This window comes from Myodes glareolus, chromosome 2 (genome assembly GCF_982192425.1).
Source record: "Myodes glareolus chromosome 2, mMyoGla1.1, whole genome shotgun sequence".
In the NCBI taxonomy this organism is placed as follows: Eukaryota; Metazoa; Chordata; class Mammalia; order Rodentia; family Cricetidae; genus Myodes; species Myodes glareolus.
This window is the reverse complement of record NC_142027.1, coordinates 105,775,296-105,797,850: the sequence shown is the minus strand read 5'-3', so window position 1 is coordinate 105,797,850 and position 22,555 is coordinate 105,775,296. Positions and strand designations below refer to the sequence as shown.

The window sequence follows — 22,555 nt, the reverse complement described above, 5'->3', positions numbered from 1 at the left end:
CACCCTACCCTGTGAAAGACAGCCATTGAGGCTTGGTTGGAGGCAGGACAGACTGGGCAGAAGCCAGGGCAGCTGTCACACAGTCACCTCCGGGGCAATGCTGGGGAGGGGCAGGTATAAAGCAAGGTGGACACGCCCACAACCCTGAAATCTCCATGGTTTCCATTTCTGAGGAGAGTTTAGGCGCTCCAGCAAACTACGACCTTGGCTGAGGGATTCGACCTTGTCACATGGTTCCACGCGATGCTTGCCCCTGCTGAGGGACAAGTATACCTGTAACCCAGGACAAGCCCTCATAGCCTTGGATCCCCAGACACATCAAAGGTCCAGGCTACCGATACAGAGGCCCGACTTCACCTGCTGCTTCCTTAGCTGGCCACAGAGCCAGCCCAGGCATGGGAAGGGATGACCAGGACAAGGGGGTCTTGACCCAGCAGCCTCTGTCACTGGCAGGACAGGAAATACAATGTGAGCAGTAAGTGAGCCACTGGTCTGGAACTCTGGGGGTTGCCCCCCTCTTTTTCTAGCCCTGGATGACACTGCCTGAGGACCTCTCCCAAGCCCAGTTCCAGGGGAGCTCTGCTCAGCCCGCTGCCCCATTGGGAGAAGACAGCCAGTATATCCAAGTGGCTCCATCGACCCAAGAATGTCATCCTGGAACAGATGTTGGGTCTCATTCTACAGGGCTCTTATGCCAGGCCTGATAAGAGGCAGATGATGGCAGGGGACACCTCAGTGACAGAAACTCTGCCATCCAGCACCCCCAGGTCTCCAGAACAGTGCTTCTGCGAAACTTCTTTAGACTTCACAAAATCTGCAAAAAATAGTATAGGTTCCACTGTGGCTGAGCACCGCGCTCTGAGACAGAAGTCTGGCACAGAAGGCCACTCATCACGGCCAAGCTGGTGAACAGCAGGGAGAGAGAGGAGCAGACGGTGGTGGCTGCTGGCGTAAAGAGGCCGCAAAGCAGGGTCACTAAGCAGGGACAGGGTCTCAGCCCTGGGGTGGGAGTGTCTGGAATAGGCCTGGTGTGGCGCAATGAGGAGTGTGCTGGGTGGGGCGGGTCTGTGACGGACGGACGGAGACTTCACACAGATGACCCCTTGGCCTCCTGCTCCCATGCCCCTCCATCTGGAGGTGGGTGGGTCGATCGTTCCTGATGATGTCCCCGTGGCTCCTTGGCCTTTGGGGAGGAAGCTGTGGCCAATGTCCTTGCTTCGTGTCAGTCTTGACACACAGGTCAGGATATTCCTTGGTCTCTAGTTTGAATGTCGCCACCCCATCCTCCATCACTCTCAACCCCGGCACACTAACTCTCGAGTGATCTCGGCTATCTATGAGACCCTATGGGAAAACAGACACAGTCTCCTCCATCAATGGCTCCCAGTGAGTTATAGAGGCAGAGGCCCTGAGCAGGTGACATGAGAACCCTGTCCTTGGCTGGCTGCTTCATCCATTGGCTCTGACACCTCTCAGCCCACCAGGGCCTCCTTGTCTGTGCATGCTCACAGGCATCTAGGAGGTAACCCCTTGGAATCCACACTTCCGGTTCATTCTGGGCAGGCTTGGGGCCACTCCTCTGAAGAGTCCCAGGCCTCACCTCTTTTGGGGCCCCACATTTCCCCTTTCTTCATCTAAGGGGACTTCTGCATTTCCCAAGGATAGGCAGTGGGGAGTGTCCTTGCCCTGAGTGAGAAAGTACTATGTGGTAAGAGGAGGAGCAGACATACTGGGGACTGATATTCGAAGGGGATAAAATGCCTTGCCTAGAATCCCCCAGTGAGGGGCTGGGGTGTGGCTCAGTGGTAGAGCCCCTGCCTAGAATCCCCCAGTGGTGGAAGATTTATCTAGCATTCTTGGGTTCCAGCCCTAGTCCTGAAAGGAAAGGAGGGAGAGGAAAAAGAAAGGAAAGAGGAAATAGGCGGGACAAAGGCACCCAGAAATTCCATTGTCCCATGGGAAGCCATGAGGGGCACATGCATTGGTGCTAAGAGGCAGAGGGCACTGTGAGAGCAAAGTGGATGTGATGGAGGCCTTTGGGAACCTGAGCACAGAGCAACTCCAGGTCCTTCTCACACCTGCCAGGTCCTTGAGGGTGGAGGCAGTGGCCTGGAGCCTGGCTCTTCTGTATGCAGCCTTGAGGTGACGTGATATGAGGATGGATACAGGCAGGGTGCATCCTGACTGTGTCCCACATACTCCAACTTCTGCCCCCTTAGGTCTTGGGGTATGGTGGGGCAGGAAGGATAGCAACCCACAGTGCAAAACTCTTTAAAGAAAGCGGACAGGGCTGGAGGATGGTATGTGTGTGCCTGTAATCCCAGCTCTTGGGATGCTGAGCCAAAAGGATAGTGGGTCAGAGACCAGTGCAGGCCAGTCTGAATTACACAGAGACCCTAAAACCTAGAGCCCTCCTTACAAAAGAGTGAACACATGTGGGGCCCCTGAGCCCCTAGAGGTCTGTCTCCTAGAGGTCCTATGTATGAGCCCTGGGAGTGTGGGGGGCGGGGGTGACTGAGAATGGAGAAACTCAAGTGGGGGAGGCTGCCTACTGCATTATTTCTCCTTTAAGGAGTTACAGACCCCATTTAGATGCCAGAGTCCTGCTCCAGACAGTGGATCCCAGTGGGAAACAGAGTAGCATCCCAATGCCACACCACCTGCCCCTCCCTAGATGGTAGTGCTGGCTCGCCAGCATCTTAGCTCAGACCTAGGACCCCCGATAGAGGAAGCACAGACATCTCTTCCTGGTCTTCTATGCCCCACAGTCTGCTCCATTCCTGTTCCATAGTCAGGCTCCTCACGGCTGAATCCTGCCTCCCCACTCGGCCATGGTGACAGCCCCATCCGGAGCAACCCATCCCTCTTACTCCCTGGTCCAGGGCAGCTGAGGAAACCCTACACCATCTGCCTCAGCTGGGCAGCTGAGATGAGGGGTACACACAGTGGCTGGCCTCACAGCCTAACTGCAGCCTGGTCTCAAGGGCCATACTGTCTGGCCAGGCTTAGTGTATCAGACAGCCATGCTTAACTGTGTCTACAGAGTCGGGTGGGCCAGCTGGGCTTCTGACCCACTGAAGGGTGCCCTGAGGACCTCTGGAAGGCCACTCCCTACTCTGCTGGGTGCTGCAAGGGTAGGGGTGCGGCTCAAGCACCCTGGTGCTTGCTTTTCTTATTTGGTGTGTGTGTGTTGGTGTGTGCAGGTGCTTGCACATGTGTGTGCTATGCACAGAAAGGCCAGAGGACAACCTCAGGTGGCTCCTTTAATTATGTTCCACCTTAATTTTTAACATGTATTTCGTGTGTGCACATGATGAGGGAAATATGGGGGTGTGGGGTGTACATGTGCCGTGGCACATATGTGAAGGTCAGGGGACAACTTGTGGGAGTGGGTTCCCTGCCTCCTTCATGTGGGTCCAGAATCAAACTCGGGTCTCACCGAGACAGCTCTCCAATCCTGCCGCCTTCTTTGTTTATTTTGAGAAAGGGGTTTGACTGTTTATAGCTCTGTGTACTACATACTATGTACAGTTACGGCTGGCCCGGAACTCAGTACGTAGACCAGGCTGGCTTTGAACTCACAAAGATCCTTCTGCCTCTGCCTCCTAGGTGCTGGGATTATGGGCATGTGCCACTGTGCCTGACTCCATTTTATTTTTTGATAGGGTCTCTCATTGACCTGAAGCTCACTGAGTAGTTTAGGCTGACTGGACAGCAAAACCCAGGAATCCTCCTGTCTCTGCTATCCCAGAACTGGGATTCTAAGAGCCTGCTTTAACACGCACACACACAGACACACAGACACAGACACAGACACACGCACACACACACACACACACACACACACACACACACACACACACATGTGCATACAGGTGCCTGTAGAGTCCAGAAGAGAATGTTGGATCCCCTGGAGCTGGAGTTGCAGGTAGCCGTCAGCCACTCAATATGGGTGCTGGGAACTGAACTTCAAGTCCTCTGGAAGAGCAGCCAGTGCTCTTAACCACTAAACAGGGCCTGACTTTCTTGTTTCAAGACAGGGTTTCTCTGTGTAGCTCTAGCTGTCCTGAAACTTGCTCTGTAGACTAAGCTAGCTTTGAACTCACAGAGATCTGCCAGTCTCTGCTTCGCGAGTGCTGGGATTAAAGGCGTGTGCCACCACTGTCTGGCTGGGCCTACTTTTTTTTTTTTTAATGTGAGTTTTGGAGATTGAACTTGTCCTCATACTTGCAAGGGAAACACTTTTTTGACTGAGCCATCTCTCCCCACCCCCAACCCTCGCTTTTCTTAGGAGATAGTCTCGTAGAAGCCCGAGCAGGCCTTGAACTCAGGATCCTCCTCCTCAGTCCTCCTGAGTGCTTCTCCACTTCTGGTGCTAACGGGATTCTGAGTGGACCTTGGCCTGGGGAAACCCTGAATACCATGATGTCACCATCTCCTGAGCCCTGTGTATGACCTGGAGATTCCCAGGCCCTCACTGACCTCAGAACTTGGCACGGAGATCCAAACACCTGCAGGACGCTTGCTAGTCCTCTAGTCTGCCTTGGTTTTGTGACCGGCACGCCCTCCACTTCTAGACTCCAGATCTGGATTCTGCCAGGACCAGTCCAGGTCCAGAGGCAGGTATGTCACCTGGACACCCCATCTCCTCAGTCATAATGACAGTCAAACATATAATCAGACCAGTGATGGCCCGCACCTTTAATCCCAGCATTCAGGAGGCAGAAGGAGGCAGAGATCTCTGAGTTTCAGATCAGCCCAGGCTACATAGTAAGATGCTATCTCCAAACAAACAAACATCTAAGGTGTTTGTGCTGAAAAGGAGCACGTGGGCTAGGGCTCCGAGTCTCGCTGGCTCTGGTCCCCTCACAGAGCACGCAATGACACTAGGTGATGAAGGCTGTAGTGTCTGGAACACACGGCCACTGAATCACAGTCATGTGGGCTGAGGACTGAGTGCATTGGGAGTGAGGCAGGAGAGGGGAGACAGGCCCAGCACTCTGTGCTGATAGTGGGGAAGCCTCCTACTTCTACATACAGTGTTCCTCTTGGCCTCCCTTGGCAGGCCAGGATCCGCCCTCTGGGGCAAGAAAAGGGGCAACTGGCCTTTGGGTGGACCAGTATGGAGAGGGGAGAGGAACGCTCCCACCTAGCCCTGCTCCAGAGGACACAAGAGGACGAGGACGGAACCACACAGAGCCTTGGAGAGATGGCTGAGCAAGTTCCCAACAGGTGTGAGGGTGGCCTGAGCCAGCAGGTGCACAGTCCCCTGCGTAATCCGCAAGGAAGCCCCTCTGCCTTCTCTCCAACAGTGGTGGACATCACTCCTTTCTCCAATACTATCATGACGTGAGTGCAGTAGTGTGGGAGTCATACCTTTATCTAGTTCTAGAACACTCTGCTCACCCCAAAAGGGAGCTTGTGTCACGGAACTGTCAAACCTCTCAGACTTGCAACATGACAGTGTCCCGCCCCTCTTCCATGACTGATACTGCTCTACTTAGATGGGGCTGTAACATTTCTCCTGTCATAGATGACAGCCATCAGAGCACCTCGGCCTCATGGCTACACAGGGGTTCCAATGTGGGCCTCTACGTTTGGGACTCTGCTTGCTGTCCCCAGCTCATTCCTCTGTGGCGGACACTGGAGAGATGGAACTATTGCGACACAGGGCAGCTTGTTGCTTAACTGTTTCGGGGCACATTTCCTGTACACCGGGTGGACATGGGTCCTGCAAGCGTGCTTGCATCCAAGGTCCCTGTGATGGCTGTTCTTGGTTGTCAACTTGACTACACCTGGAATTAACCAAATTCCAAAATGCTCAGTACTTATCAGTGAGGGGTTTTTCTTGATTGGATCATTCGAGGTCAGAAGATCTACCCTAAATCTGGATCTCTGAGGTGGGAAGACCCACCTTAAATCTGGGCCACACCTCCTACTGCCAGCCCATATAGAGGGCGTGGGAGAAGGAAGCCTGCTCTCCGACTGCTTGTTACCCTCCCTCTCCTGTGCATGTCCATCCCTTCACGAGCATTAGAACCTTCTTCTTCGGAATTCTGGTGTATACCAGAGACCAGCTGAGACAACCTGCCTTGTGGACTGAGCAACTACTGGATTGATTGTTTGTTGTTTTAAGACAGGGTTTCCCTGTGTATTAGCCCTGGCTGTCCTGGCACTCGCTCTGTAGACCAGGCTGGCCTCAAACTCACAGAGATCCTCCTGCCTCTGCCTCCCGTGTGCTGGGATTAAAGGGGTGAGCCACCGCGCCTGGCACTACTGGATTCTTGGACCTTCTGATAGACAGTCATTGTTGGACTAGCTGAACCACAGCCTGTAAGCAACTCTAATAAATACCCTTTATAGAGAGAGGTAGATTCATTCTATCAATTCAGTTCTCTAGAGAACCCTGAATAATACAGACCCCAAAATAATACGAGGCCCCACATGCCAATGGGGGTCCGCACGCACAGTGGGGCACATCAGGGGTAGTGGGAATCACCAAGTGAAGGGTTCTTCTTAGCCTGCCCCACACTGAGAGCCACAGAAAATAAAGTGGCTTGCTGGCCCTGTGCTAGGGTGGAGCTGCAAGAGCAGCTCGCATCAGAAATCCAGGGTCCAGGCATCCAGAAAACGCCAGAAGGAGGACCTGGAGATAAACTTTAGAAAGTCCTCCTGCGTAGGGCGATGGGGACCACTTCAGACTCGTAGAGCTGTCCAGGGAACCATGGCCCAGACCCCAAGACCAATGTCCAGGACAAACCAAATATACAAGCATCAAGATGCCCAGCCAACCCAGGCTGGGGATCCCACAGAAGCATGCGAGAGGTTAAATGAACATATTTAATAAATAGGAGATAATACTGTTCGGTAACCTAGCAACTGAATGACTGATGGGAAAACAGAACTCTCAGTGGCCCTAGAGTCCCCTTAGTCCCTTTCTTCAAAACCGCAGAACCCATCGGAACCAACAGCACCTTGCAGGCCCAGGGGAGGCAGTGGCCACTGATGCGGCTATCTCCTCTACCAGTGTGGATGCTGGCCCACAACAGTTCTCTTTGGCTCCCCACATAAACCCAGACCCCTCCTGAGGCCCCTGAAAGAGGAGAATACAGTCTAAGCCGGGAACCTCCATAAGTTTGAAACACTGAACCAGCTAGAGACACTGGGAAGGCCATAGCTCACCTGCAGAATATGGTTCCTGCTTCTCCACATGAAGGAACTCTTGCCTCTCGTACTTGGCACGGATCCACTGCTCACGTAGGAGTCTACAAAAAGAGAGGGGACTCAGACGGCCTCCTGGACCTCAAGAGCTCTGCAGAGAGCCACCACGATCCTGGCTACCCCTGATAGCCAACCTCGGGAGCCAGAGGCCAGCATGGGTGGCTGTCCTTCTCTGGTTCAACTGGTCACATGGGGAAGAGCTTCATTCTACCCTCTCAGGGGTCCCTGTCATCCTGGCCCCTCTGGTTCCCCCAGATCCTGACTCGTGACCCCCCAGTCAAGCTGGCAGGTGGGGAACCTGAGCTCTGTTCCCTTGAAACAGCCCACAGCCCCTCACTTGGTTCTGCTGCTGACCATGTATGACTACGGTTAGTTATTAACTGCTGCCACAACACACCTAGAACCACCAGAGAAAAGTCTTCATTTGGGGATTGTTTAGATCAGGCTGGCCTGTTAGAGTGTTTGTAAGAGGTTGCCTTGATGGCTAGTTGATGCTCTAAGACCTAGCCCCCTTAGAGTGACACCATTCCCTAGGCAGTGGTCCTCAGCTGTGTAAGACAGGAGCAATCAAGCTGAGAATAAGCGAGCATGCATGCGTTCATTTCTGTCTGCTCTTGGCTGTGGCTAGGCCATGACCAGCTGCTTCACTGTGGCTTCTGTGCTTTGGTGACCTGGAACCTGGAACCATCAGCCAGGTGTCTTAGGGTTGCTCTTGCTGTAACGATGTGTCACGAGCAAAAGCAACTTGGGGAGGAAAGGTTTATTTGGCTTACGCTCCCACACTATCGTTCATCATCAGTGGAAGCCGGGACAGGGACGCAAGTAGGTCAGGAACCCAGAGGCAGGAGCTGGTGCAGAGGCCGTAAATTAGCAGTGCTGCTTTCTGGCTTACTCCTCTTGGCTCGCTCAGCCTGCTTTGTCATAGAACCCAGGACCACCAGCTCAGGGGTGGCCTCATTTCCAATGTGCGGGGTGTGGGGGCTCCCCCGTCAATCACTAAAACCGGGCTTGCCTACAGTCCAATCTCGTGGAGGTATTTCCTCAACCGAGGTTCCCTCCTCTGGGATTGACATAAAAAACTAGCTGCCACACCAAACAAACCCCTTTCTCCCATAGTTGTTTTCTGTCAGGGTATTTTTATCGCAGCAGCAGAAATGAAACTGGGATACCATGTGACCCCACTCTGGTCTGACCACATCTCTACCGTCCCGAGCCGTCACTCCTGTGTGGGACTTCCCACTGTCAAGCTCCGCTGGACATCCCCTCACAGAGGTCTCAAGCGCGGCGACTCTGACATAATTCCTCCAGCCCCAGTCCCTCACGGTGTCTCTCTATTATCTGGTTTCGTGAATGTGAGTCCCCAAGCTTATGGTCACACTATCTTGGCCTTCCTGGGTGGACGGAAGGTTAGCCCCAGTTCCTGCCTTCACTGCCTTTCACTAGCCTTGCTGGTCAGGCCTCCAAGTAAATCAAGGGCAGTAGCTCTCAGAAGCATGGAGGCAGGGCTGGGGAGATGGCTCAGTAGGTAATGGACTTGCCTTCAGGCATGAGTTCAAGCCCCAGAAGCTACATTAAAAAGCTAGGTAAATGCCTGTCATCCCAGCACATGGAGGTAGATAACAGGAGGATGCCCGTGGCTCCCTGGCCAATCAACCTAGTGGCGTTGATTCCAGGCCAGCAAGAAACCCTGTCTCAAGAAACAAAAGCAGACAGTACCTGAGGAATGACAACCAAGGTTGCCCTCTGGCTTCTATACACATGTATGCACACGCACAGATACGATCTCCTGAATAGTAGACGTGACTGAGGACTTTGGAGAAGCTGAGGGATGAGGTAGACTGAGCCAGAGACGTGGCTCCATCCCCAGGGCTACGACAGCCCTTGTCTGCCCCTGAAGCACTGATAAACAGGAAAACTGCCACCACTGGAAAGCAAGGATCTGGGTGTGGCCCCAGGTAGATAGTGAGCCTGTGGCTGAGAGCAGGGCATTCTGTTGGGAGTGGTTACTCGGAGTACAGGATGGGATCCTCTGAGTTCACCTAGGCGGTCAGTGGGAGGCTCAGAGCTGAGCCTGGGGGCCCCTGAGAATTTCAGCTGTCACTGCAACTTGGGGCTTATAGTTAAGAGAGTGTTTGGAGTCTCAGAGGAGATGTTGAACTTTGATCTTTGAAATGCGACCGAGACTACAAAAGGCTATGGGGAACTTGAAGCTGGACTGAAAACATTTTGCAGTATGACATGGTCGTGAGCCTCTGGGCGGGAGGGACTGGAATGTGGTGGTTTGAATGAGAACAGAACCCCCATAGGCTCATACGTTTGAGTGGTTGATCCCCAATTGGTAGAACTGCTTGTGGATCAAGATGTGAGCTCTCGGTTGCTGTTTCAGCCTATCCATTCTGCCTACAAACTCTAACCTCCTGGAACTGTAAGCCCAGTGAAAGTCTTTTATAAGTTGCCTTGGTCATGTTTGGTCACAACAATAAACAAACTAATCAGCCGGTGGTGGTGGTGGTGGTGGTGGCAGCAACACTCACCTTTAATCCCAGCACTCTGAAGGCAGAGGCAGGAGGATCTCTGTGAGTTCTAGGTCAGCCTGGTCTACAGAGTGAGATCCAGGACAGCCAGAGCTGTCTTGAAAAACAGAAACAGAAACAGAAAAAGGAAGAGAGAGAGAGAGAGAGAGAGAGAGAGAGAGAGAGAGAGAGAGAGAGAGAGAGAGAGAGAGAAGTAACCACTCCAACCTCCCTAGTGCAGTCCCATGAGGGGACAAAACCCTACTTCCCTGCCAGGGCTGCCCTGCTCAGAGCCCTAGGGCATGTCTCCTCTCATGGCCCCTCCCTGAGGCTTCCAGCTGCTATAGCATCCCTTGAAGTCTCACATCCCTAGGATAGATCCAGCCCAGGCCCTGAACTTGTCCCATGAGTGTGATGACCAATATGAGACTTGGCATCTCTTTGAACCTCTGTTTCACCATTGTTTATCCCTTTCCAGACTAACCCTTCTTAAAGGGGGTTGTTTTGTCAAAGCCACAACCAGAACAGAGCACACACTAGGAATGTCACTTGTCTAGAATCCTCCTCTAGAGCCCCTGCCTAGAATCCCCCAGTGAGGGGCTGGGGTGTGGCTCAGTGGTAGATCCCCTGCCTAGAATGCTCTAGTAAGGGGCTGGAGTGTGGCTCAGTGGTAGAGCCCCTGCCTAGAGTCCCCCAGTGAGGGGCTGGGGTGTGGCTCAGTGGTAGATCCCCTGCCTAGAATCCCCCAGTGAGGGACTAGGATGTGGCTCAGTGATAGAGCAGCTGCCTAGAATCCCTCAGTGAGGGACTTGGAGTCTGGCCTAGTGATGAGTACTTGCCTAGGATCTGCCAGTAAGTAGCAGAAGGTGTGGTTAAGTCTGTCTACCTACCTAGCATGTATGAGGCTCTGTGTTGCATTACCAATAACACACACACACACACACACACACACACACACACACACATGCACATATGCACGCATGCATGTATGCACACATACATGCACACACATGCACAGTGACCTCATTACCCAGGTACTCTGCTTTTTTTTTAATAACCTACCTAGGTAGCTCCCCATTTTCCTTTTTTAGTTTGGGAACACGGCAAGGGCATGGTAAGCTAATAACTTCACCTCTCTCCATCCCAGGCTGACCAACTTGTGTGATTTCTGAGGCCTCTTTGGCTGAATTACCACCAAGCCCTGGGTCTTATGCTATGGTCCTGAATCAGCCTCACTTGGAGACAGATTATCAAAAAATCCATCCAGTCCAAGTGAGGCCATGCTATGGCCTTGGTCCCAGTGCAGTTCAATCAGTGACTCAGACACCCACAGAGTGGTCACTGTGTGAGAGCTCAGAAGTAGGACCTTGACCACGGCAGCTATAGGAGGAGCTGACCTTGACCTCATGCTTGTAGCGGAAGAAGCTGGGAGAACGGATCATTTTCATTTTCCAAGTGCTCAGTATTGGACCCGGCTCCTCATATTTGCTAGACAAGTCCTCAGCCACAGCAGCATCCCTGGGTCCCGCTCCTCTCCCTTCCATGGTTCCAGTTTGGGTACTCGAGGAAGCTGCAGCAGAACACTGTCTGTATGCTGGGGAGCACTACTGGGGGACCCTTGGACTTCACTGTGGCCACTGGGTTTCCCCAGTGTGTGGCTCCACCTCAACCCGCACGCAGGAAGAGGGGTCTGAGGACAGGAATGTGCCTAGTGACACCGAGATCAAGGCTCAGGAGCACAGGGGGCAGTCAGCCAGCTTGTCTCCAGAGATCAGGGCTCAGGAGCACAGGGGGCAGTCAGCCAGCTTGTCTCCAGAGACAACACATCTTAGGGGGACTTCTGACTAAGCTCCTGGCTCAGAGCATCAGGAAGGAAGGCGGGGGGAGGGGGGTGTCACCCTGGGCACACACGTACTTCAGACCTAGCTTATCAGGACACAGTTGGGAACCACAGAGCAGCCTCCCCAGGCCTTCCTCGGGCTGGCTCAGGGAAGGGCCCTTCCTTTGAAACTCCCACCAGCAGACCACACAGCTGGAGACCTACATCCCTCCAGCAATGTAAGATGAAGCACTAACCCCAAAGCCACCACGGTCTACAGGCCACCACCGCTGCCGTGTGTCCTCCTGAACTGGGAGGAGGCAGACCGAACTGTGGCTGGGACACCCTGGCTGCCCAAAGCCTGCTCTGACAGGCCCGAACGCCAGAGCTCAGGGCCTCCTTACTGCACCAGGCTATGCCAGCACACAACACTGCCTCAAACCAATCACCCAGGACTCTACAGTCTGCATGGGCACCTATCTCCATCCCAGCTTCCCATTGCTCAGTGTCCCAGCCCCGTCACACTGTCCTCAGCAGCAGCCTGTGGTTCAATGTCCCCAACTCCATCGCTGTGTGAGACCTACAGTCTGCAGTCTCCCTCAGCTCATGACGACCCGAAATCCACACAGACTTGCACACAGCTGCCCATCACATCGCACACATCACACAATGACACGTTTCACACTTGACAGCGGTTCATACATGGTCTCGAGTCACGGCACCCACAGTTTGTACATGGACTCATGTGTCACCTTGGGTAAGTGGCATCCAGACCCAAGACACCTAGTCAGTGGGAAGGGTCTGGTGACCAGCAGCATGGAGAAACACGCGCCCAGTGTCCTTCTTATACCAGTGTGGACCATTTCAACCCAGGCCAGGAAGTGATGGCAGCAGAAATGCAAATGGCCCTGACCACAGAGCAGTCGGTGACAAAAAACCATGCCTCAGAATAGCTGGTGATGGCATGGGCTTCCTGATTTGTACTGAGAATCTGGCAGTTGGGGCAGATCCCTGTAGGTGAGGTCTGGGGTCCTCCCCTCACCCCGGGCAGCCCTATGTAGGGGTGAAGGCATGGAGTAAGGAGGGCAGTAGGGGGCTCTGCCTTCTCTCTCATGGCACCTGCCAGTGATGAGTTTTCTGATGGCCCATAAATGCCTGCCACCTGATACACCCAACTTCTCTTCCCCATAATAGTCCCAAACTGGACCCAGGGCAGGCCGCCAAGTGACCCTCCCTCCTCCCCCCTCTTCTCACCCTCTTCTTTCTCCCGCCTTTTTCTCTTCCCTCCTCCTCCCTCTCCCCCTTCTTCTCCTCACAATCCCGCCTCCTTCTCCTCTTCCTTCCTCCCCTTTCTCCCCTCCTTACTTTCCCCTCTCGACTCAGAGTCCTTCCTCTCTTCCTCCCAGCTCTTTCTTTTCCTCCCCCTTTGTCCCTCTCCCACACTCCTGCCCTCTCCTCTTTCTCTCTTTCCTCTCTCTCCTCCTTTCCTCACCCTCCTGCTACATCCTCCTCTTCTCTTTCCTTCCTTCTTCTCCCTCCTCCCCTCCTCAAAGTCCTGACCCTCCTGCCCTTCCTTTCTCCTTTTCCTCCCTCTCCTCCCTTCCCTCCTCCTTCTCCTCACCTTCCTCCCTCACTTCCTGCAGAGTCCAGGAGATCTCCTCCCCTCTCACTGGCCTGGGTCAGACCTTGCAAAACCTAACATAGAAACGCTGATGATTGGGACACAGCCATAGTCCCCACCAGGTTCTCCAGAGGCTGATGGTGGGGAGGGGGCAGGCTGCTGTATCCCTAAGTCAGGGTGGCAGAGGTGACCCTGGGAACCTCACTGGGGGGCAGTGTCCCCCTCTTCCATTCTGTTCCCTTCCATAGGTGTTTGGAGGCTTCTCTGCTGGAGTGTGCTGGGTAGGTCACCCCAGGACCTTGGGTTTACAAAGTGAGTCAATCCAAGAAAAACGCTGAGCAAACATGAACCTGGGTGGGGCCCAGGTGGAGTCAGAGCTAAACCACACCAGGCCTGGGAATGAAAGGCAGAGGCAGGGTGCAGAGGGAGAGTGGGGAGGGGTCGCTGCACTAGAGAGTGGGGTCAGGTCGGGTCTTAACCCTGTTTCCAAGAAAGGGAAAGCTCCTCGTGGAGAGTTCCAGAAGGGCAAGCATCTTACATAGTCATGCCTGGCCTCTCTCTGACCCAAGTCAGGGTAGCCTCTGCCTGCCCACGGAGTGGGGATTTCCAGTGTGGATCCCTGTCCCTGTATCCTCTGGGAGTTCTCTCAACCGCTCTGGGCCGCAGAGCCTCTCCTCAGGGGTTGGAATGGAGTGGAGGGTGAAGTGAAAGCCGCGTGTCCACAGTTGGGTCTCCAGGGCAGCACCCGTGTCATTGGAACAGGGGCATGACTGACCTCGGTTCCATTCTGCTTAGAGAAGACAGTGAGCTATGGTGCCCTGCTGGGGAAAGGCGGACAAGGAAGGCTAGGCCCAGAGGCTGTCCGGGAGCTGAAGGGGGAGAGACGGCCAGTGTGGCGGTCAACACCCAGGCCCAGTGGGCAGAGCCGCCTCTGTGGCGAGGCTCAGCCATTCTGTCTGACTTCCTGAGCCCTCAGAGGCAGCTGTCTGTGCCAGGCACCCAGAAGATGGACATGCTGGGATGGCCTGCCCCGCACCAAGGGAACCCTGAGACCACTAGGAAATTCAGCAGAGCATCTAAAGAAAGGGACCCCAACTCAGGGGAAATGAGTAGTGCCACACAGGCCAAGTCCTGAGAGCTGGGCAGGGCCAGGCAGACTGGAGGGCATTCCATGGAAGCCAAGGGCCCAGAGGGATCAGCTCTGCCCCCGCCCCACATGCCAGGAGGAGAGCTGGGGCTGGGAACCCAGGGGAGGGAGAGGAGAGAAGGAAGCCCACGGTTGTGACTACCTCATTATCCCTAGCTTGGAAGATTGGGGAAACGGAGGCTGGAGGCCGAGAGAAAGTAGGTAACTAGCCCCTTTGTCCCTCTTCCTGCAATTTCTTGATACCAGGTGGCTGGTGCCATCAGGCAGTTTCTTACACCCAAGCCACTAGGAACATCCAAGACCCACTTAAGATCCTGGGGAGGGAGCCTGATGCTCCCCACTGCATACAGGTCCACCCAGATACAACAAGTAGTAAAACCACGATGGTGGGTCGTGCCTATTCTTAGGACTCAGGAGGCCGAGGCAGGGGGGTGAGGATTTTCAGGTCAGCCTGGGCTGCATACAGACCAAGACCCTTCCATTAGAAAAAAAACCAAACAGATAGATAGATACATACATGCACAGATACATGCATCCGTGGATGGACACATAAACAGATACATAGCAGGAGAGAGGCCAGGCAGTAGAGACAGCCAGCGACTTCCTAGATGGGCTCCTGGGGACCCGTGCTGTAATCTCTCCCCAAAACTCAAAGTTCCAGCCCCTGCTGAGTGCCCCACAGGCCCGCCCAGTGCCACCCTGGGCCAGGCCGGGCGATGTTTACCAGCGCCCTGACAGAGCCCTTTCTGTACTCACTGGCAGTCGGAGAGCGTGGGCCGATAGTAGAAGGGTGGTACTTTGGACTCGAAAGTGGCTCTGGCGGCCTCGTTCCCATGAGATGCCATGAACTGCAAGAGAGAGGGGGCAGGGTCAGAACCAGGGAGCCCTGGGTCCAGGGACGGTGGTGGCTGCTGGGTCCCTGTTGTCCTTTAGGCCCCCGCAGGGTCATCTGACCTAGGATACTGAGAGCATAGCCAGTCCTTGGGATCCCCATACCTTCTGGAACCCTTCTGTCCCAGGGACTGGGCTGCCAGTGAGCAAATAGAAGAAATGGCTGAAAGAAAGATCCCTGAGGGGCCAGTGGCTCAGCAGGCTAAAATGTCTTCTGCACAAACTAGACAACCTAAGTCTGACCCCTGGGACCCACGGTAGAAGAAGATAGTGAGTCCTTAAGGTTGTCCTCTGATTGCCACAATCACACCAGGGCACATGTGTGCCCACACTCATTCACACTTCATACACAGAGCTGTGCACACAATAATAGAATAAACTAAATTTAGGGGCCAGTGATATGGCTCAGTGTCCCCAAGCCTAATAACTGAGTTTGATCCCTGGGACCTATATTTAGAGAGAACCAACTGCTGGCTGTTGTACTCTGGCCTCCACACAGGTCATGGCGTGTGCACACCCCCACACATATACATGGGCACACACAAACTCACAAGTAAGTCGTTGGAATAACGTTTTTGAAAGCAACTCATGGGCCTGCAAGATGGCTGAGTAGGTAAAGGTACTTGCTGTTTATTAAACTGAAAATCAAAATAACCCTCAGGGCTTGGAGATGGAGCTCAGCTGTGGAGCACCTGCCTAAAATCCCCCAGTGAGGGGCTTGGGTGTGGCTCAGTGGTAGAGCATCTGCCTAGAATCCCCCAGTGAGGGGCTGGGATGTGGCTCAGTGGTAGAGCCCCTGCCTAGAATCCCCAGCGAGGAGCTAGTAGACCCCAGAATCCATATCTGGTACTGAAATAAAATAATTGATTCTCAGGGCCTGAGATCATTCCGCTGGTAAAGTTCTTATCTTATAAACGTGACAGCCTGAGTCTGCTGCTAGAACTCATGTAGAAAGCTGGTGCAGAGACATTTCTTGTAACACAGCGGCGGGAAGATGTTAGGCAGACAAGTGGAAACTCAATGACCAGCGAGCTTAGACTATCGGCAAAGTTCCAGCTGGACAAGAGACTTTACCACAAACAAAAGGGGAAAGTGCCTGACACCCCAGGCTGTTCTCTGCACATACACTTGCTCCGTACACACATGCACCCAAGGCGACAAACAGCCAGCTCTCAGGGCTGTCTGAGTGTGCTGTAAACCACCACAAGCAAAAAGGTTGATCAGGTTGACTAAACCAAGACAAAAAAAAATTTCCATAACAGAAACCACCATGAGTAAAACCAAGACACCTTTGAAAAAAAAAATCTATTTTCAATGAGCCAGCTTCTTAGTGGGTGAGTTTCCTGAACATGTCAAGAAACCCCTAGAGGGTGAAAGCAGTAGAGGTGGCGGGCCATCAAGTGAGCTAAGAGCGGGCTGAGGCAATAGAGCTCTCTCTGGTCCTTCAGCTCCGGGTGAGGAAGTTGCCACCCTCTCCGGGAAGAGCGTCCACAACACTATCAGCTCAGCACCAGCCCAGGCTGGGGCCCTGGACACAGTCATGTGGGATTAGGCATGTTCTCTACATGCCACCGAGCCTCTGATCTTACACCACCACCTCGAAGAATTTAGGTCACCAGTGAGTTTCCAGAAGCACAAACGACATACTGGGAACAGCTTGGGGAACCCCATGGTTACAGAGAGAAAGGATTGAAAGCAACCCGAAGCGTGCTATCCTAATACTCCGGAGGCTGAGGCAGGAGGAACTCGAGTGTGAAACTGCTCTGGGTTGGAGAGAGAGAGAGAGAGAGAGAGAGAGAGAGAGAGAGAGAGAGAGAGAGACTCAAAAATGAAAGAGAAAAAGAAGTAGGGTGTGTGGTGTACAACTGTAATCTCAGTGCTCAGGGGTGGAGGCAGGAAGACCCGGAGTTCAAGGTCAGCCTTGGCTGCAGAGTGAGCTAGAGATCAGCCTGGGCTACCTGAGACCCTGTCACTGAAAACCAAAAAAAAAAAAAAAAAAAAAAAAAGGCGGCGGGGAGATAAAAGAAATAGGAAATAGAAGTGGGAAGAAAGAAAGAAAGGAAGGAAGGAAGGAAGGAAGGAAGGAAGGAAGGAAGGAAGAAAGAATAACTTAAGTGTCCATTCAGGGGGAGTAGAGCAAGGCCATGGTGGTCCACATACATCAGAGACCATGGCCGAATACAGAAGACAGTAGTGCCCGTGTGTGAGTTAATGACACATGCATGCTCATACAGGTCAACCCCTCCTCTAAAGAGGCACAAACACTGGTCCCCGGTGGCTCCTGGGGTGAGGAGTGGATGGGAGGTCAAAGTCAGAGGAAGAAGGGGCTCTCACCCAACCCGTGTTCTGCTGGGCCTAGTGAATGTGCCCTGTGCACAACAGCAACACATATTAAATCCCACTCGCTAGTAGGCTCGGGGGTGCATGCCTGTCACTCCATCCACTCAGAAGACTGGGATAACGAAGACTGTGAGGACCAGGCCAGCCTGGGCTACCAGGCCAGCCTGGGGTACAGAGGGAGAGCCTGTCTAAAGAAAGTAAAACTTCAGTTATGTTTATTTTAGTCCACTTTTTTATTTTTAAGTCATGGTCTCCTGGTTGTAGCCTGGCAGACCTGAAGCTTAATATATAAATCAGGCTGGCCTTGAACTCAGAGCTGCCTATCCAAGTGCTATGGTTAATGCTGTGCACCACCATATTCAATCACATTTATGTATGTATGTATGTATGTATTTATTCATTTATTTACTGTGTGTGTGTGTGTGTGTGTGTGTGTGTGTGTGCCCATGTGCCACAGCACATATGTGGAAGTCAAAGGCTAACTTATGTCAGGGGACTGAACCCAGGGCATCAGATTTGACAGCAAGTGCCTTTATCTACCTGCCAAACCATTGCACTGGCCACAGAAAACAATTCTTTACAAAGATCTGATACAAAAATCTCGAGGAAAGCAGGTCAAGAGGGCGGTGACATCTGCCTGAAATCCTGTCACTGGGGAGTCAGAGACAGGAGGATCAGGAATCCAAAGTCATCCTTGGATACATACATAGCGAGAGCCAGGCTAGCCTGAGCTACATGAAACCCTGGCTCTGAAAACCAAAGCAACCAACTATAGAACACTGAGAACAGTATACAACCTTGAGATGGGAAAGGCTGCAGAGAGCACAAGGAAAAGGAGTGGCCTGTGTTTCAAGTCCAGATTCCTTCAAGGGTCTGGGAACTGCCCTCTGCCCTAGGCTGATTGTTCTTTCCCAGTTAGAGTCAGGCATGGCCAGAGACAACAGTATCTCACCCTCGTGTCTCTGCCAGGATTGCCCCATGGACTCACTGAACCAAAGCCAGCCTGCCATTAATACAAAGTCTGAGATTCTATGATTGGCTGCTTCCTCTAGGATGGTGAAGAGAAGACTTAGAAGATTGCCAAGTCTAACTGCCTAGAATCCCCCAGTGAGGGGCTGGGGTGTGGCTCAGTGGTAGAGCACCTGCCTAGAATCCCCCAGTGAGGGGCTGGGGTGTGGCTCAGTGGTAGAGACCCTGCCTAGAATCCCCAGTGAGGGGCTGGGGATTTAGCTCAGTTGTAGAGTATCTGCCTAGGACATGTGAGCCCTGGGCTCCATCTCTAGTACTGAAGAGAAAGAGAAAGGATCAGGATGTTTGACAAAAGTGGTCCTACTGCAAATCAAATGTCCTACTTTAGGTCCAAGACAATGAGTCCACCAAGTACGTGGGCCTCACCCTACTGTGATCCCACAGATATTCACAGGACACAGGAGACCTCTGTGTCTATCTGCTGGTCTGAACTCAGTCCAGCTGTTGGCCTGAGTTGGTTTCCTACAGGATCCATGGATGGGCAGCAGAGTCTAGCAGCCCACTAGCCATACCTGGGCCTCTGTCCTGACACCTTCCCCATTCCCATAGCTGCTCTCAGCCTCGCTCACTTTCACCTGGGCATGTGGTTCTCAACCTGTGGGTCATGACCCCTTTCACAGGGGTCACCAAAGACTATCCTGCACATCAGATATTTACATTACGGTTCCTAACAGTAATAACATTACAGTTATGAAGCAGCAATGAAAATAGTTTTTATGGTTGGGAGTCACCACAACGCAAGGGAATGTTTTAAAGGGTCGCAGCATTACGAAGGGTGAGAACCACTGTCCTGAACCGTTGTGTCTCTCACTAGCAGTCAGGGGCTATCAGCATAGAAATCAAATCTATTGCCAAGCTCAGAGCCCCGGCACCACAGTACTCTTGGGAGTTGGTACAGCACCAGCTCAGCATCTCCAGTGAAGAGACACAGGAGTGTGGCTCAGTGGTAGAGCACCTGCCTAGAATCCCCAGTGAGGGGCTGGGGTGTGGCTCAGTGGTAGAGCCCCTGCCTAGAATCCCCCAGTGAGGGGCTGGGGTGTGGCTCAGTGGTAGAGTTCCTGCCTAAAATCCCCCAGTGAGGGACTGGGGTGTGGCTCAGTGGTAGAGCACCTGCCTAGAATCCCCCAGTGAGGGGCTGGGGTGTCACTCAGTGGCAGCACCCATCACCCCATACTGGGAATGTGCTTCCCCAGCCTGTCAGTGTTTCCTCAAACCCCATGTGGGGATCTGTACTATACTGAACCCATGCTCAGCCTAGCAGTATCACACCAGCTGCTCTATGTCCTGGGCTTGTGTTCACACCCATATCCCACCCCTGCCTTCTTAGAGGGCATCAATGTCTCTGCCTTGCTCAGTTCCTCCTGCCTGGTGTACAGTAAGCGCCCCATGCTTTTGTGAGATGAATGGACAGATGTATGTATACATGCATATATGCATGTATGTGTGTATGTATGTATGTATATATGTATGTAAAGATGGGGATGGATAGATGGATGGATGGATGGATGGATGGATGGATGGATGGATGGATGGGCATGTGAGTGGATGGATGGATGCATAGATGCATGATTGCATGGATATATACATAGATGGTGAGTGAGTGGATGGGTGGTAGATGAATATATAGGTGGGTGGATGGATAGGTGGGTGTGTGGATAGGCAGATGGATAAGTGGATACATGGATAAATGGATATATGAGCGAGTGGATGAATGGATGGATGGGTGGGAGAATGAGTAGATGAATAGATAGATGGATGAATGACATTTTGGCTGGCTAGATTAACAGATGAGTGGATGGGTAGATGGATGGAGGGATGGATGGTTGTGGGTGGACAGGGGGACAAGTGCCTGGATTTCTTTTTACCACATGCCTCTCCCAGAAAGATCAGCAGTGAAACTGTCAAGTTCCAGCTAACCCAAGTCCCCTTGGAGCAACAGTACCCCTGACAGTTTAGACCCACCAAGGTTCCCATTACCTAGAGATGAGGGAACTAGGGTTACCCCATATATGGCCATAGGGTTACCGTGCCCCTCACTCCATCCAGCATCCCTCTCCTGACCCATACCTCAACTTGGGTCTCATCCCAGGCATCCAGACGGACTGACTTCACCTTGCTGACCTGGGGGATGTTCCGGTGGATCCCAGAGCAGCTCAGACAGATGAACACACCCAGGGTGTAGGACGCCCAGTCAGGATCTAGAAAGGAAGGGCAGAGGTCAGGGAAGCTTGGTCAGGACTCCAGGGCATGCAGGGAAAGCTCAGTCTGAGACCAAAAGGAGTAGACACAGAGTCCAATAGAGGCTGTGGCAGGGGGTGGTGAGGATGGAACTGAGGACCTTGTACATACTAGGCAGGGGCTCTACCACTGAGCCACACCCAGCCCCTCACTGGGGGATTCTAGGCAGGTGCTCTACCACTGAGCCACACCCCAGCCCCTCACTGGGGGATTCTAGGCAGGTGCTCTACCAATGAGCCACACCCACAATCCTCTTTATTTTTTATTTTGAGACAAAGTCTCACTAAGTTGCTGAGGCTGGGTATCCCAGGAAGACCTTGGACCTCTGACACTCCTACTTCAGTCTCTCAAGTTGCTGAGGTTACAGATCTACCCAGTCCTGATCCAGCTAAGAAGCTCTAAAAAAAATTAAATTATATTCATTTTTTATTTAAAAAATTTTATGTGTATGGGTGTTTTGTCTGTGTGTATGTGTACCACGGGTGCTTGGTACCCAAGGAGGCCAGAAAAGGTTATCAGATGCTAGAACCAGAGTTACAGATGGTTGTGAGTCCTGGGAATTGAACATGGGTTCTCTGGAAGAGCAGCCAGTCCCCTTGACTGCTGAGTCACCTCTCTAGCACCTCACTAATTGATTTGTGTATAGATACATAAATGCAAGTGAATGTGTGCGCCATGGTGTGGAGCTCAGAGGACAACTTGTGGGAGTCAATTCTCCCCTCCCACAATGTTGGTCCCCAAGGAACGAAACGCAAATCCTCAGGCTTGGCAACAAGTGACACTACCCACTGAGCAATCTTGCCAAGTCAAGATGATATGGACGGTGCAGAGGCAGGCGGATCTCTGTGAGCTTGAGGTCAGCCTGGTCTACAGAGTGAATTTCAGCATGGCCAGGGCTACATAGAGAAACCCTGTCTCGAAAACAAGCAAACAACAAAAAGACTGATAGGGCTAGGCGGTAATGACGCACGCCTTTAATTCCAGCATTCAGGAGACTCAGGAGTCAGAGGCAGGCAGATCTCTGTGAGTTCAAGGTCTGTCTGGTCTACAAGAACTAGTTCAGAGCAGCTAGGGCAACACAGAGAAACCCTGTCTCAAAAAAATAATAATAATAAGACTAATATGGCCAAGAATTGACAAGGAGGCAGAACTGGAATGTTCATGTGCTGTGGGCAGGAATATGAATTTGGTCGTTGCCTTGCAATCAGTGTGGCATTTTCTTTCTTCTCCTCTTTCTTCATCTCCTTCTCCTCCTCCTCCTCCTCCTTTTTCCTCTTCCACCTTCTCCTGTTCTTTTTTTTCCTTCCTGAAACCGGGTCTCATATAACTTAAGCAGGCCTCAAACTTGCTACGTAGTTGAGGCTCATCTTGAACTCCCGATTCTCCCAAGTAACAGGGATCACCAAGCAGGCACTGCGAGGCCGACCACCAACTTTTGACACAGCTGAGTCTACATGTCCTGTATAAACCTGCCATCCCACTACTGGCTGCTCGCCGAGGAGCGACAAAGACACGCCCATGAAGAGATGCTCGTATTTGTGGCAGCTATGTTTTCCGTTATTGGTATATTTCATTTCCACATGCGTGATGTTTGTCTGTGAGTGCTCTGTACCTGCCGAGGCAAGAGGCTCACACCAGGTGTCTTCCTTGGTGAATCTCCACCTTGTCTTTTGAGACAGGGTGTCTTTCTGTACCTGGAGCAGGCCATTTCAGCTAGACTGCCCGGCCATTGAGTT

At 52.7% G+C, this 22,555-nt stretch overlaps 1 protein-coding gene across 1 annotated transcript in view; it reads right to left on the bottom strand.

Annotated features, from left to right (window-relative positions):
* Adap1 (ArfGAP with dual PH domains 1) overlaps window positions 1–22,555 on the bottom strand; it is a 51,311-nt gene that overhangs the window by 12,613 nt on the left and 16,143 nt on the right. Inside the window, exons 2-4 of the mRNA XM_085683205.2 lie at window positions 20,649–20,779; window positions 15,078–15,169; window positions 7,183–7,265 (exon numbers count right to left, since the gene is read on the bottom strand). Coding sequence (XP_085539331.1) covers window positions 7,183–7,265; window positions 15,078–15,169; window positions 20,649–20,779 — 306 coding nt within the window. The remainder of the gene's footprint in view (window positions 1–7,182; window positions 7,266–15,077; window positions 15,170–20,648; window positions 20,780–22,555) is intronic.